Source organism: Hyla sarda, chromosome 8 (assembly GCF_029499605.1).
Source record: "Hyla sarda isolate aHylSar1 chromosome 8, aHylSar1.hap1, whole genome shotgun sequence".
In the NCBI taxonomy this organism is placed as follows: Eukaryota; Metazoa; Chordata; class Amphibia; order Anura; family Hylidae; genus Hyla; species Hyla sarda.
The window spans coordinates 15719956-15732617 of record NC_079196.1 but is presented as its reverse complement, the minus strand read 5'-3'; the positions used below and the strand labels follow the sequence as shown (position 1 = coordinate 15732617).

Here is a 12662-nt window from a genome sequence, read left to right as displayed (position 1 = left end):
ATCATTTCCATGCTTCTGGTTAGATTCCGTTCTGCCAAGCTGGCAGCAGATTTTTTGCAGTTTTGTGGATTCCACGCAGAACGTGCATGGAATTATGCGGAATTTATGCAGAATTTCTTGCGCCGAACACACAGATTCCAGATGGGAAAGGGACTATGCTGCGGAATTCCGCAAAAAAAGAATTGACATGTTGATTCTTTTTGCGAAATCTGGAGGAATGCAGAATTTTTGCAGTCAAAAATCTCGCGTGTGAGCGGGACAGCGGAAATTCCATTCACCCCAATGTTAAAGGGGTACTCCGCTGCTCAGCGCTTGGAACAAACTGTTCCGAACGCTGGAGGCGGTGCAGGGAGCTCGTGATGTCATAGCCCTGCCCCCTCAATACAAGTTTATGGGAGGGGGCGTGACGCCCCCTCCCATAGACTTGCATTGAGGGGGCAGGTGTGACGTCATGAGGGGGCGGGGCTATGACATCACGAGCTCCCGGCGCCGGCTCCAGCATTCGGAACAGTTTCTTCCAAACGCTGAGCGGCGGAGTACCCCTTTAACTTCCTGTAAAAAAAAAATTCTGAGCTGAATTGTTCCGTACGGAAATTCCGCCTTGTGAACATACCCTAAAGGTCATGTTCACACAGCGGAATTTTTCTGCAGGATTCTGTATTGGAATCTGGCATGGAGATTCCGTGCAGCAGAGTCCCATTGAATTCCACGGGATTCTGCGGCTCTGTGCACAAGGCGGAATTTCCGTGCCAGATGTTTCCAGCACAGAAATAAAATTTTCCGAGTCCGCACAACGAATGAACACGTTCATACTTTGTGCGCATGGAGTCCGCACGGAATGCATAGCCGCCGATGAGATGGCGCATTCCTGTGAAGTTTTAGCACCAGCATATTATGCCGGAGCCCCGCATTGTCCGGAGTGTCCGCACCGAGACATTCCGTCATGTGATCATAGCCTCAGGGTTTCGGGCACTTTTGTCATTTACAGAGTTATAGGGTCTGTTCATACTGAGGAAATATGGAGAAGAAATAATCCAGAATCGCTCATGTACGCGGCAATTTGCCTCAGACACGAGCGCAATCCCAGTGAAAAATGGAACTTCCCGGAGGATTCCGCCAGAAGATTGAACATATTTCATATTTCTCCAGAAGCCTAATTCCTCATGAGAAGTTGCGAAACGTCCTCTGTGTAAATGCCGCAAAACCCATTGAAATAGATGTGTGGTGGCGGGGTGTGAAGATGAGGTGAGTGGGGCAGATCTTGTAGCCCAGGGGCAGATGTTATTAACCCCTAAATGTTCGTGACGCCAGGGCGTGGTTTTCCCGGTAACCAGCCAAATTGTAGCACCGCTATCCCAAGGTTAGGCAGGGCAATAATAGTCCAAGGCCAGGTTAGGGTTAACGGTAGCTTTACTGAGGTAGACAGATGGAAATAGTCTTTACACTAGGCCAGAATCCCAGAGAGGTGGCCGGTAACACAGAAGGACCTCGCAGCTTGCTGGGACTTGTAGTGACTTTGATAGACTTTAGGACAGCCACACTGACTATAAAAGACTTGACTATAGACTTGTCTTGACTGTAGGTAGTGACAGCAGACATAGATGACGACTTACTGACATGTGGCTGTAGGTTAGGCTTGAGGCCTCCAGATGTGCTGGACACTGACCCTGAGACGTCTGGTCTTTACTGTTCCTCAGCAGGAAGCGTGTGGTAAGAGAGAGATTGTAATGGCTGCCCCTCTTATAAAGGGGGGGATGAGCCAGAAGCCCATAGGTCAAGCTGCAGGTCACCTGGTTAGCTGGTGCTCTCTGGGTAACAAACACATCATGTGAACACATTATCATGTGACTAACTCAAAGGTCCTTAATACATAACACACATAACACTATACATAATATATATTACTATGGGGGGAGACACTGCAGGAGGGCCCCTAGGACACAGAGGGACTCAACCTGACAGGGCCTAAGTACTGTACAGGACTATATCCCGTACTGGGACATCACATATGGGTGCGCTGAGGAAATCTGCAGGGATTCTCTATAATGTGACGGGTGTGCTGTGCGCGCTGTGAGACTGATGAGTATGTGATGTTTTTTGGTAGAGTTAGGGTCTGTTCACACTGAGTAATCTGAGGAGGAATCCATACGGAATCTGACGCCTATACTACATTAAATTCTACGTTGATTCTGCCATCATTCTGACACCCACTGGTTTTAATAGGATTTCGGCAAGTACATTCACACACAGAATATTCTGAAGATTTCAACGAGTACATTTTCCTGGTTGTTTTCCTCAGTGTGAACATACCCTTACCGCAACAAGAGGATATTTAGGAAAAAGTTCAAAAATAAGGACGGTCTCTGTTGCCCATAGCAACCAAACACTTTCATTTCATATTCGGCTCTGTGATTAGTTGCTATGGACAAGAGAGACCGCCTGTAGACCAATTTTTGCTGCTTTCACTACGGTTGGCGGTGGAGCGTTACACAGCTTGGCTGCAGGGACGTGCAGTCCTTGGTAGAGCCATGCGCGGGACTGGTTTTTCAATCCCACTCCCGATGATGTTTTTGACCAATCCTGCCCTCGCCCATAGGGTGTTTTCTCTACTCCCGCCCACTCCCACAACATTTGTGTCCAATCCCGCCCGCTCCCGCTAACATAGGAATGTACAGACACTAGGGTGCAATGCTCTGCACATACTCCCTATGTATAGCAGTGTGCAATTTATATTGGTTTTATCTTAGTTTACTACTTTAAAAAAATTTCTAACTACATGCACCAAAATTTGTGTACTTAAAATGGTCCTCTTCTGACCCCTATAACTTTTTTATTTTTCCGTATACAGTGTGTGTGAGGGCTAATTTTTTGCGCCGTGGTCTGTAGTCTTTATTGGTACCATTTTTGTTTTGATGGGACTTTTTGATTGCTTTTTATTATATTGTTATGGCATATAAAAATGCGCAATTTTGCACTTTAGTATTTTTATATGTGTACACCATCGACCGTGCAATTTAATTACAGTGGGGATCAAAAGATTGGGCACCTCAGGTAACAATTTGTATTAATGTGCATAAAGAAGCCAAGGAAATATAGAAAAATCTCCAAAAGGCATCAAATTTAGTGTTGCTCGCGAATATCCGCAATACGAATTTTATTCGCGAATATCCACGAATATGGCACTATATATTCGTAATTACGAATATTCGTATTTTTTTTTTTTTTTCACAGTACACATCACAGTGATCATCCCTCTCTGCTTCCAGCTTGTGTGGTGTAAAGAGGGCTCTAATACTACTGTGTGAGACTGGTGCACACATTTTCGCATATGCGAAAATTTGCATATGCTAATGTTCGCATATGCGAAATTTTGCGTGCACAGGTTTTTTTATATGCAAATTTTCGCATATGTTAATTTTCGCAGACACGAATATTTGCATATGCGAAAATAAAACACGAATATTCGTGAATATATGACGAATATTCGTCCATATATTCGCGAATATTCGCGAATTCGAATATGGCCTATGCCGCTCAACACTAATCAAATTACAGATTAGACATTCTTATAATATGTCAACAAAAGTTAGATTTTATTTCCATCATTTACACTTTCAAAATAACAGAAAACAAAAAAATTGCATCTGCAAAAGTTTGTGCACCCTGCAGAGTTAATATCTTTTACTGCCCCCTTTGGCAGGTATCACAGCTTGTAAACGCTTTTCGTAGCCAGCCAAGAGCCTTTCAATTCTTGTTTGAGGTATCTTTGCCCATTCTTCCTTACAAAAGTCTTCCAGTTCTTTGAGATTTCTGGGCTGTCTGTCATGCGCTGCTCTTTTAAGGTCTATCCATAGATTTTCAATTATGTTGAGGTCAGGAGATTGTGAAGGCCATGGCAAAACCTTCAGTTTACGTCTCTTGATGTAATCCCCCGTGGATTTCGAGGTGTGTTTAGGATCATTATCCATTTGTAGAAGGCATCCTCTCTTTAACTTTAGCTTCTTCACAGATGGCATCAAGTTAGCACCCAAAATTTGCTGAAATTTTATTGAATCCATTTTTCCTTCTACTCGTGAGATGTTCCCTGTGCCACTGGCTGCAATACAACCCCAAAGCATGATTGATCCACCCCCATGCTTAACAGTTGGACAGAGGTTCTTTTCATTAAATTCTGTTCCCCTTCTTCTCCAAACGTACCTTTGCTCATTCCGGCCAAAAAGTTCAATTTTAACCTCATCGGTCCACAGAACTTGTTTCCAAAATGCGTCAGGCTTGTCTATATGTTCATTTGCAAAGTTCAAACGCAGATTTTTGTGGTGAGGACGTAGAAGAGGTTTTCTTCTGATGACTCTTCCATGAAGACCATATTTGTACAAGTATCTCTTTATAGTGGAATAGTGTACCACAACTTCAGTGTCTGCCAGATCTTTCTGGAGGGATTGTGCAGACAAACGTGGGTTTTGAATTGTTTTTCTCACAATCCTGCAAGCTCTTCTGTCTGATATTTTTCTTGGTCTTCCAGATCTTGCTTTAACTTCTACTGTTCCTGATGACTGCCATTTCTTAATTACATTCCGAACAGAGGATATTGACATCTGAAAACGTTTTGCTATCTTCTTATAGCCTTCTCCAGCTTTATGAGCGTCAACTATTTTCAGTTTCAGATTTCTAGACAACTGCTTAGAAGAACCCATGGTGCTGATTGTTGGGGCAAGGTCAGATGAGTCTGGGCATTTAAAACCTTTGAGATTGACATCACCTGGTCTTCCCAGATGATGATTGAGAACAATCCATGACACTGGCAGGTCTCAGCTTTGTAAAGGGGGCAGTGCATGCTATGAATTCTGCAGACACTATTTTTTTTGTTTTCTGTTATTTTGAAAGTGTAAATGATGGAAATAAAATCTAACTTTTGTTGACATATAATAAGAATGTCTAATCTGTAATTTGATGCCTTTTGGAGATTTTTCCATCTTTCCTTGGCTTTTTTATGCACATTAATACAAATTTTTACCTGGGGTGCCCAAACTTTTGATCCCCACTGTAACATTGTGCATGTGGTGATACCACATACGTTTATTTATTTATCTTTTTCACATTATTTTTGTTTTGAGGGTGTGATGAGGGCACATAGAATAACCCTAGGGGCAGATGGCATTAACCCCTTGTGTTCGGGACGCCAGGGCGTGGTTTATCCTCTACACCACCTGAAGGAATACCGCTGGATCCTGGGCTAGGCACAGGGGCAAATAATGACTCTGATGCCAAGTTAAGGAACAGCGGCAGCTTTACTGAGTCAGACAGGTGTAACAGTCTATACAGCTTGGCTGGGCCCACGGAGGTGACCAGTGACTTCAGAGACCTTAGGGCTTGCTGGGACAATTTTCTGCAGAGCCACGCTGACTGAAGACAGATTGACTTGGACTGACTTGACTATGACAGTCTGTGACTGACTTTACCCCTTCTGTAGCTTACCAGGCTTTGACTTGACCTGTGGGGCAATGGACTTTAGAATCCGTGGCTGTGTGGTAGACTTTAGGCCTCTTTAGGACTCCAGACACACACCTAAGACTTGAACTTACTGCAACTCAGCAAAGACTTAAAAAAAAAAATGTGGGTCCCATAGGTCCCTTCGGTCACATGGTCACTGGTACCTCACTGGGTTACAATCACATGACAACAGGTCTTAAAGGCATAACACATTTTAGATACAATACTCTATATAACAAGCAAAGAAGCAGATATACAAAGGAACAGGTGCAGGGAGGGCCCAGGGGTCACTGTATGGAGGCTGCCCGACAGGGCAGCTAGGGTGCAGGGGTGCAACTCCTGTACTGGGCCACCACATTTTATGTAAAAAATGGGAAAGGATCGGGGGATTCAAGCTTTTCTTAGAGAAGGGGTTAATTTTTTTTACACTTTTTTCTAACTTTTTGTTATAGCTCCCATAGGAGCTCCGATAGGGTATGTGCAGACTGCAGAGCATTGCACTCTAGGGTCTGTAGAAGACCCTAGGGTGCAATGCTCTGCAGTCTGCACATAACCCCAATGTGTATAGCAGTGTGTGTGTGTGTGTACATTCCTATACAGGTGGGGGTATGTGCAGAGCATTGCAGCCTAGTCTGTAGTACACTGTCTCATTTTGAGTTCTATTGAGACTGGTGCTGGATTTTGCGGGATTTGCGGGACCTCCTGACCGCCCGTGCCTGCACGTTTTGGGTTGGAGGGTCCCGGGGGATCCCAATCCCAATGCAGGCCTCTAGTCCTTGGCACCATGCTGCCAGATTTATCAAAACCTGTGCAGAGGAAAAGTTCACCAGTTGCCCATAGCAACCAATCAGATCGCTGCTTTCATTTTTCACAGGCCTTGTTAAAAATGAAAGCAGAGATCTGATTGGTTGCTATTGGTTACTGCACCACTTTTCCTCTAGTCAGGTTTTGATAAATCTCCCCTTATGTGACAGAAGACACTGACTAGGGAGCATCAGACATGAAGGGGACATCCAGCCAGTACCTTGTTGCTGCAGAGAATGAAGTCGCTGACACTGATGCCGGCTCAGAGGGCCGCGGCTGTGATGGTAGCGCCATGTGGGAGAGAGATGCGGTCAGAAAGGAGCGGTGGATGACATACATACATGACATACAGACTGGGCCTCACTTATCAATATTGTTGCCCATAGCAACCAATCACAGCGCTGCTATACTTTCTCAATCTGCTGTGGTAAAGTGAAAGCATTGGCTGGTTGCTATGGACAAGAAAGAAAGTTTTTCTTATAGACAGTCTAGTATACAAAACCATAACCACCAACTCACCGGTCATTGTACCCGAAAGGTGCGCGCGCCTGTGTGTAACCATCAAGACTTATGTGGCTCAAGCCACGCGGTAAACAAATTCCAATCTGATAGATTGGCACTCACTATGGTGAGAAACATTCCCGATTAATGTAGACACAAAAGAAGAATGGCCTGGCACTGCTCTGGGACGGCTGATTAGGCCTGGCACTGCTCTAGGACGGCTGATTAGGCCTGGCACTACTCTGGGACGGCTGATTAGGCCTGGCACTGCTCTGGGACGGCTGATTAGGCCTGGCACTGCTCTGGGACGGCTGATTAGGCCTGGCACTGCTCTAGGACGGCTGATTAGGCCTGGCACTACTCTGGGACGGCTGATTAGGCCTGGCACTGCTTTGGGACGGCTGATTAGGCCTAGCACTGCTCAGGGGACGGCTGATTAGGCCTGGCACTGCTCTGGGGACGGCTGATTAGGCCTGGCACTGCTCTGGGGACGACTGATTAGGCCTGGCACTGCTCTGGGGACGGCTGATTAGGCCTGGCACTGCTCTGGGACAGCTGATTAGGCCTGGCACTGCTCTGGGACGGCTGATTAGGCCTGGCACTGCTCTGGGACGGCTGATTAGGCCTGGCACTGCTCTGGGACGGCTGATTAGGCCTGGCATTGCTCTGGGACGGCTGATTAGGCCTGGCACTGCTCTGGAGACGGCTGATTAGGCCTGGCACTGCTCTGGGGACGGCTGATTAGGCCTGGCACTGCTCTGGGGACGGCTGATTAGGCCTGGCACTGCTCTGGGGACGGCTGATTAGGCCTAGCACTGCTCTGGGGACGGCTGATTAGGCCTGGCACTGCTCTGGGACGGCTGATTAGGCCTGGCACTGCTCTGGGAACGGCTGATTAGGCCTGGCACTGCTCTGGGATGGCTGATTATGCCTGGCACTGCTCTGGGGATGGCTGATTAATTCCTTTATGCGGTCAGTAGGCTAAGCGTTAATTCACATCAGCAGATATTCAGTGGTGCTCACACTTACAAAGGTCAGCATAACGGTACATCCAAAAAGGTAAAAAAAAGAAAGACGCGGATCACTCACCACACTTCCAATGCTGCGTTCTTTATTCAAAAATGTTGAAGGTGTCTATACATAGACGGATGGAACGGCAGTGCAGTAGGTGTTAAGGAGCCCCGTCCGGCTCCGGACGGGGCTCCTTACCACCTACTGCCCTGCCGTTCCATCCGTCTATGTATAGCCACCTTCAACATTTTTGAATAAAGAACGCAGCATTGGAAGTGTGGTGAGTGATCTGCGTCTTTCTTTTTCAACTTTTTGGATGTACCATTCCCGATTAATATTTCCAACAAATCAAATAAATACAGTGTGAACATAGCCGTAAATGGCCACTGTCATTTCAACAAATGCCTCTTTCCTCCCCTTATCAGTCTCCTCTCCTGCATCCCATTCTCCTTGCACTACTAGACTTATAATTCTTTCTGAAAACTCTTCTAGTCAGTCTTGGGATGCAAGATGATCAGCTGATGATCACTGAGATATCAGGTTAAATGATGCACTTAGAAGTCAATGGTGAGGGAGTAGAAGAACGGGGCGGAGAGGGGAGTGGCTGGAGAGAGAAAATCAAACAGACAGATGGCTAGACAGAGATACTACATGAGCTTAAAGGGGTACTCCAGTGGAAAACCCTTTTTATTTTTTTTAATTTTATTTTTAAATCAACAGGTGCCAGAAAAGTAAGCAGATTTGTAAATTACTTCTATTAAAAAATCTTAATCCTTCCGGTACTTAATACTACAGAAGAAGTTATTTTTTTGGAACACAGAGCTCTCTGCTGACATCACAAGCATCAGTGCTCTCTGCTGACCTCTCTGTCCATTTTAGGAACTGTCCAGAGCAGCATATGTTTTCTATGGGGATTTTCTCCTACTCTGGACAGTTCTTAAAATGGACAGAGATGCCAGCAGAGAGCACTGTACTCGTGATTCAGCAGAGAGCTCTGTGTTCCAAAAAGAAAAGAATTTCCTCTGTAGTATTCAGCAGCTAATAAGTACTGGAAGAATTAAAAATTTTAAATAGAAGTAATTAACAAATCTGTTTAACTTTCTGGCACCAGTTGATTTATAAAAAAAAAAAAAAAAAGGTTTTCCACCAGAGTACCCCTTTAAATGAGTATAAGACCTCTCCAAGTGCTAAAGTAACAGCTGAAACTGCTCAGTACTGCTTTATAATATCATCCATGCTGTTTCTGCTTCTGAGTGTGTGCTATAGAGAAACAGGTTAGAAGGATTCCCTCCTCTGTGTGTGCAGTGTATGGGAGACATCATAGCAGCTAGTCTACAACTTGTCTACATAGTCAACAACTAGTCTACATAATGCCGCTCCTCATGTACACATAGGACAGTTTATCCTGGAAAGTTATCCAATATAATAGACATAGGTATTGAAGACAATGGTAGCCATGTAGATAACCGCAGCCTAGCGTTGTAGTTAAACACATCGCCCTCACCTCTGCTGAACACGGCGCTCTCATACGGAATCTTATTCTTAGTCTCCAGGCTGGAACAATTCCACCGGTGATCCCGAAACTGGTGCTGACATTCGTGGATAGCGATCTGTATCCCCTGTATGGCCGACGCCGCCACATCTGGATGTCGCATACAGACGTCCATCTGGCGACGGGTCAAGCCCGGTAACGTCAGGCACACCGTGTTGGCGTTCAGTACCGGCTCTGGTGGGATCTTCAGGCCCAGAATCTCATTGGTCAATGATCTAGAATAAAAAAAAATGGAGACGTTGGGGGTTAGGAATAGAGCAGTGCCCGGATTATGAGTTTATATAGCTGCGCTTAGCGTGGCGGTGATTGACAGGCCATGGCGGTAAGCACGCCCGTCTCACCTGACAGTATTAAACACAAACACCTGGCGGTAAGAATCGCCCCATTGTGTACCAGTCACTATTGATGGGTGAACAAATGAGGAGATACAGGGATCTGAATGAGGTCACATGAGAGGCGCTGTCTCTTTATTTCGCCGTTCGTGATCTTAGCTCCTACTTACCTGGAATGTTTAGTAAATTTCATATCAATCTTGCTTCTTTACCTGTCCCTGCCTGACATTGTGCAGACATCTCTGGCTTTTATCTACACCAGCCCCAAGGTGTGTTCTTCACAAGTGCTGTCTCTGCGCCATTAAAAATAATTACGCCGGCTTCAGACGGGATTCTCGGGCTTGAAGGGTGCCCAACACGTTATGGCGAAGTGGCGCAGGTGCCGGGGATGGATAGACAGCAATGATGTGCCCCCCGGACAATCGCCGCTATTAACGCAACCTCTCAAATACTTTTCAAGGTTGTCGGTGACTGATCTGTGTCTCCTGAAGATCTGCAAGAAAATTCCCTTAGAATCATAACAAGGAACGGCAGCATTAGGCGATAATAAAAAACACAAAAAGGAAAAATAGCCAGCACAACTAGCGAATACACGGGTGCACGCTGCTGTGGCAAATCAAATACAAAATATATAAAAAAGATGGTTGCAGCAGCACTTTTGGTCAAAAAATCAGCAGATATTCAGTGGTGCTCACGCTTACAAAGGTCAGCATAAGGGTACATCTAAAAAAGGTTTAGCGCACTTTTTGATCAAAACGTGTCCCCCATCCACCACACGGAGGTGGCCTCTTGTCGGATGGGACCCTAACATGCTTAATCCACTCACCTCTGCTGGGCATATGGCCTCTGACTGGGTGACATGCTGGATCCACTATCAATTTAAAGGGGTACTCCGCTGTCCTGCTTCCTGAGCTCCGCTGCTCAGCGTCCGGAAGTTTATTGTTCCGAACGCTGTGTGCGGGCTTCCGTGTTCAGGGCCGCCCCTTGTGACATCATGCCTGCCCCCTTCCCATAGACTTTCGTTGAGGGGGCAGGTGTGACGTCATGATGGGGCAGGCCCTAAACACGGAAGCCTGCACACAGCGTTCGGAACAATAAACTTCCGGATGCTGGGGTGCGGAGCTCCGGAAGCAGGGCAGCGGAGTACCCCTTTAAAAACCTCCTGTGAAACAAGGAGGGGTGCACAGCTACAGAGGGTGCCACTCCCCATAACTTGCACAGCAAAAACAGAAAAAAGAAAAATAGCCAGCACTACTGCCTAATACATGGGTGCACGCTGCTGTGGCAAATACAAAGTATACAAAAAAGAAGGTTGCAGCAGCACTCTTGGTCAAATAATTGAAGCTTTTAGCGCACTTTTTGATCAAAATGTGTCCCCCATCCACCACGCAGAGGTGGCCTCTTGTCGGATGGGACCCTAACATGCTTAAAGGAGTACTCCAGCCCTTAGACATCTTATCCCCTATCCAAAGGATAGGGGATAAGATGTCTGACCGCGGGGGTCCCGCTGCTGGGGACCCCCCTCCGCAATCTTGCATTCGGCATCCACCTCTTTGATGAGCTGCACGCCGCATTTCCAGCTCACAAACTGCCAGGTGCCGACCAAGGGGCCGGAGCATTGTGACGTCACGACTCCGCCCCCGTGTGACATCACACCCCGCCCCCGCTATGCAAGTCTATGGGAGGGGGCGTGACGCTGGGCATATGGCCTCTGACTGGGTGACATGCTGGATCCACTATCAATTTAAAAACCTCCTGTGAAACATTCCTGTGCCATTCCCCCTAACTTGCACAGCAAAAACACGCACAAAAAAAATGGCCAGCACAACTACTTAATCCCTTAAAGGGGTAGTCCAGTGGTGAAAAACTTATCCCCTATCCTAAGGATAGGGGATAAGTTTGAGATCGCGGGGGGTCCGACCGCTGGGGCCCCCTGCGATCTCTCTGTACGGGGCCCCGGCTCTCCGCCGAGATAGCGGGTGTCGACCCCCGCACGAGGCCGCGGCCGACACGCCCCCTCAATACATCTCAATGACAGAGCCGGAGATTGCCGAAGGCAGCGCTTCGGCTCTGCCATAGAGTTGTATTGAGGGGGCGTGTCGGCCGCCGCCTCGTGCGGAGGTCGACACGCCCCCTTCCCGCGGGCTGTCGGGGCTCCGTACAGGAGATCGCAGGGGGCCCCAGCGGTCGGGGCCCCAGCGGTCGGACCCCCCGCGATCTGCAACTTATCCCCTATGCTTAGGATAGGGGATAAGTTGCTCACCACTGAATCACCACTGGACTACTCCTTTAAGGACTCAGGGTTTTTCAGTTTTTGCACTTTCGTTTTTTCCTCCTTACCTTTTAAAAATCATAACCCTTTCAATTTTCCACCTAAAAATCCATATTATGGCTTATTTTTTGCATCGTCAATTCTACTTTGCAGTGACATTAGTCATTTTACCCAAAAATGCACGGCGAAACGGAAAAAAAAATCATTGTTTTGGGGGCTTCCGTTTCTATGCAGTGCATATTTCGGTAAAAATAACACCTTATCATTATTCTGTAGGTCCATATGATTAAAATGATCCCCTACTTATATAGGTGATTTTGTCGCACTTCTGGAAAAAATCATAACTACATGCAGTAAAATTTATACGTTTAAAAATGTCATCTTCTGACCCCTATAACTTTTTTATTTTTCCACGTATAGGGCGGTATGAGGACTAATTTTTTGCGTCGTGATCTGAAGTTTTTATCGGTATGATTTTTGTTTTGATTGGACTTTTTGATCACTTTTTATTCATTTTTTAATGGCATAAAAAGTGACCAAAATACGCTTTTTTGACTTTGGAATTTTTTTGCGCGCACGCCATTGACCGTGAGGTTTAATTAATGATATATTTTTATAGTTCGGACATTTACGCACCCGGCGATACCACATATGTTTATTTTTATTTTTTTTTAAACTGTTTTATTTTTTTGGGGGGAAA

General features: G+C 46.2%; 1 protein-coding gene across 1 annotated transcript in view; it reads right to left on the bottom strand.

Moving 5' to 3' along the window:
- The window catches only part of WNT10A (Wnt family member 10A), a 47616-nt gene extending 37733 nt beyond the window's left edge, over window positions 1-9883 (bottom strand). Inside the window, exons 1-2 of the mRNA XM_056536611.1 lie at window positions 9861-9883; window positions 9311-9573 (exon numbers count right to left, since the gene is read on the bottom strand). Coding sequence (XP_056392586.1) covers window positions 9311-9573; window positions 9861-9883 — 286 coding nt within the window. The remainder of the gene's footprint in view (window positions 1-9310; window positions 9574-9860) is intronic.
- Window positions 9884-12662: the final 2779 nt, after the last annotated feature.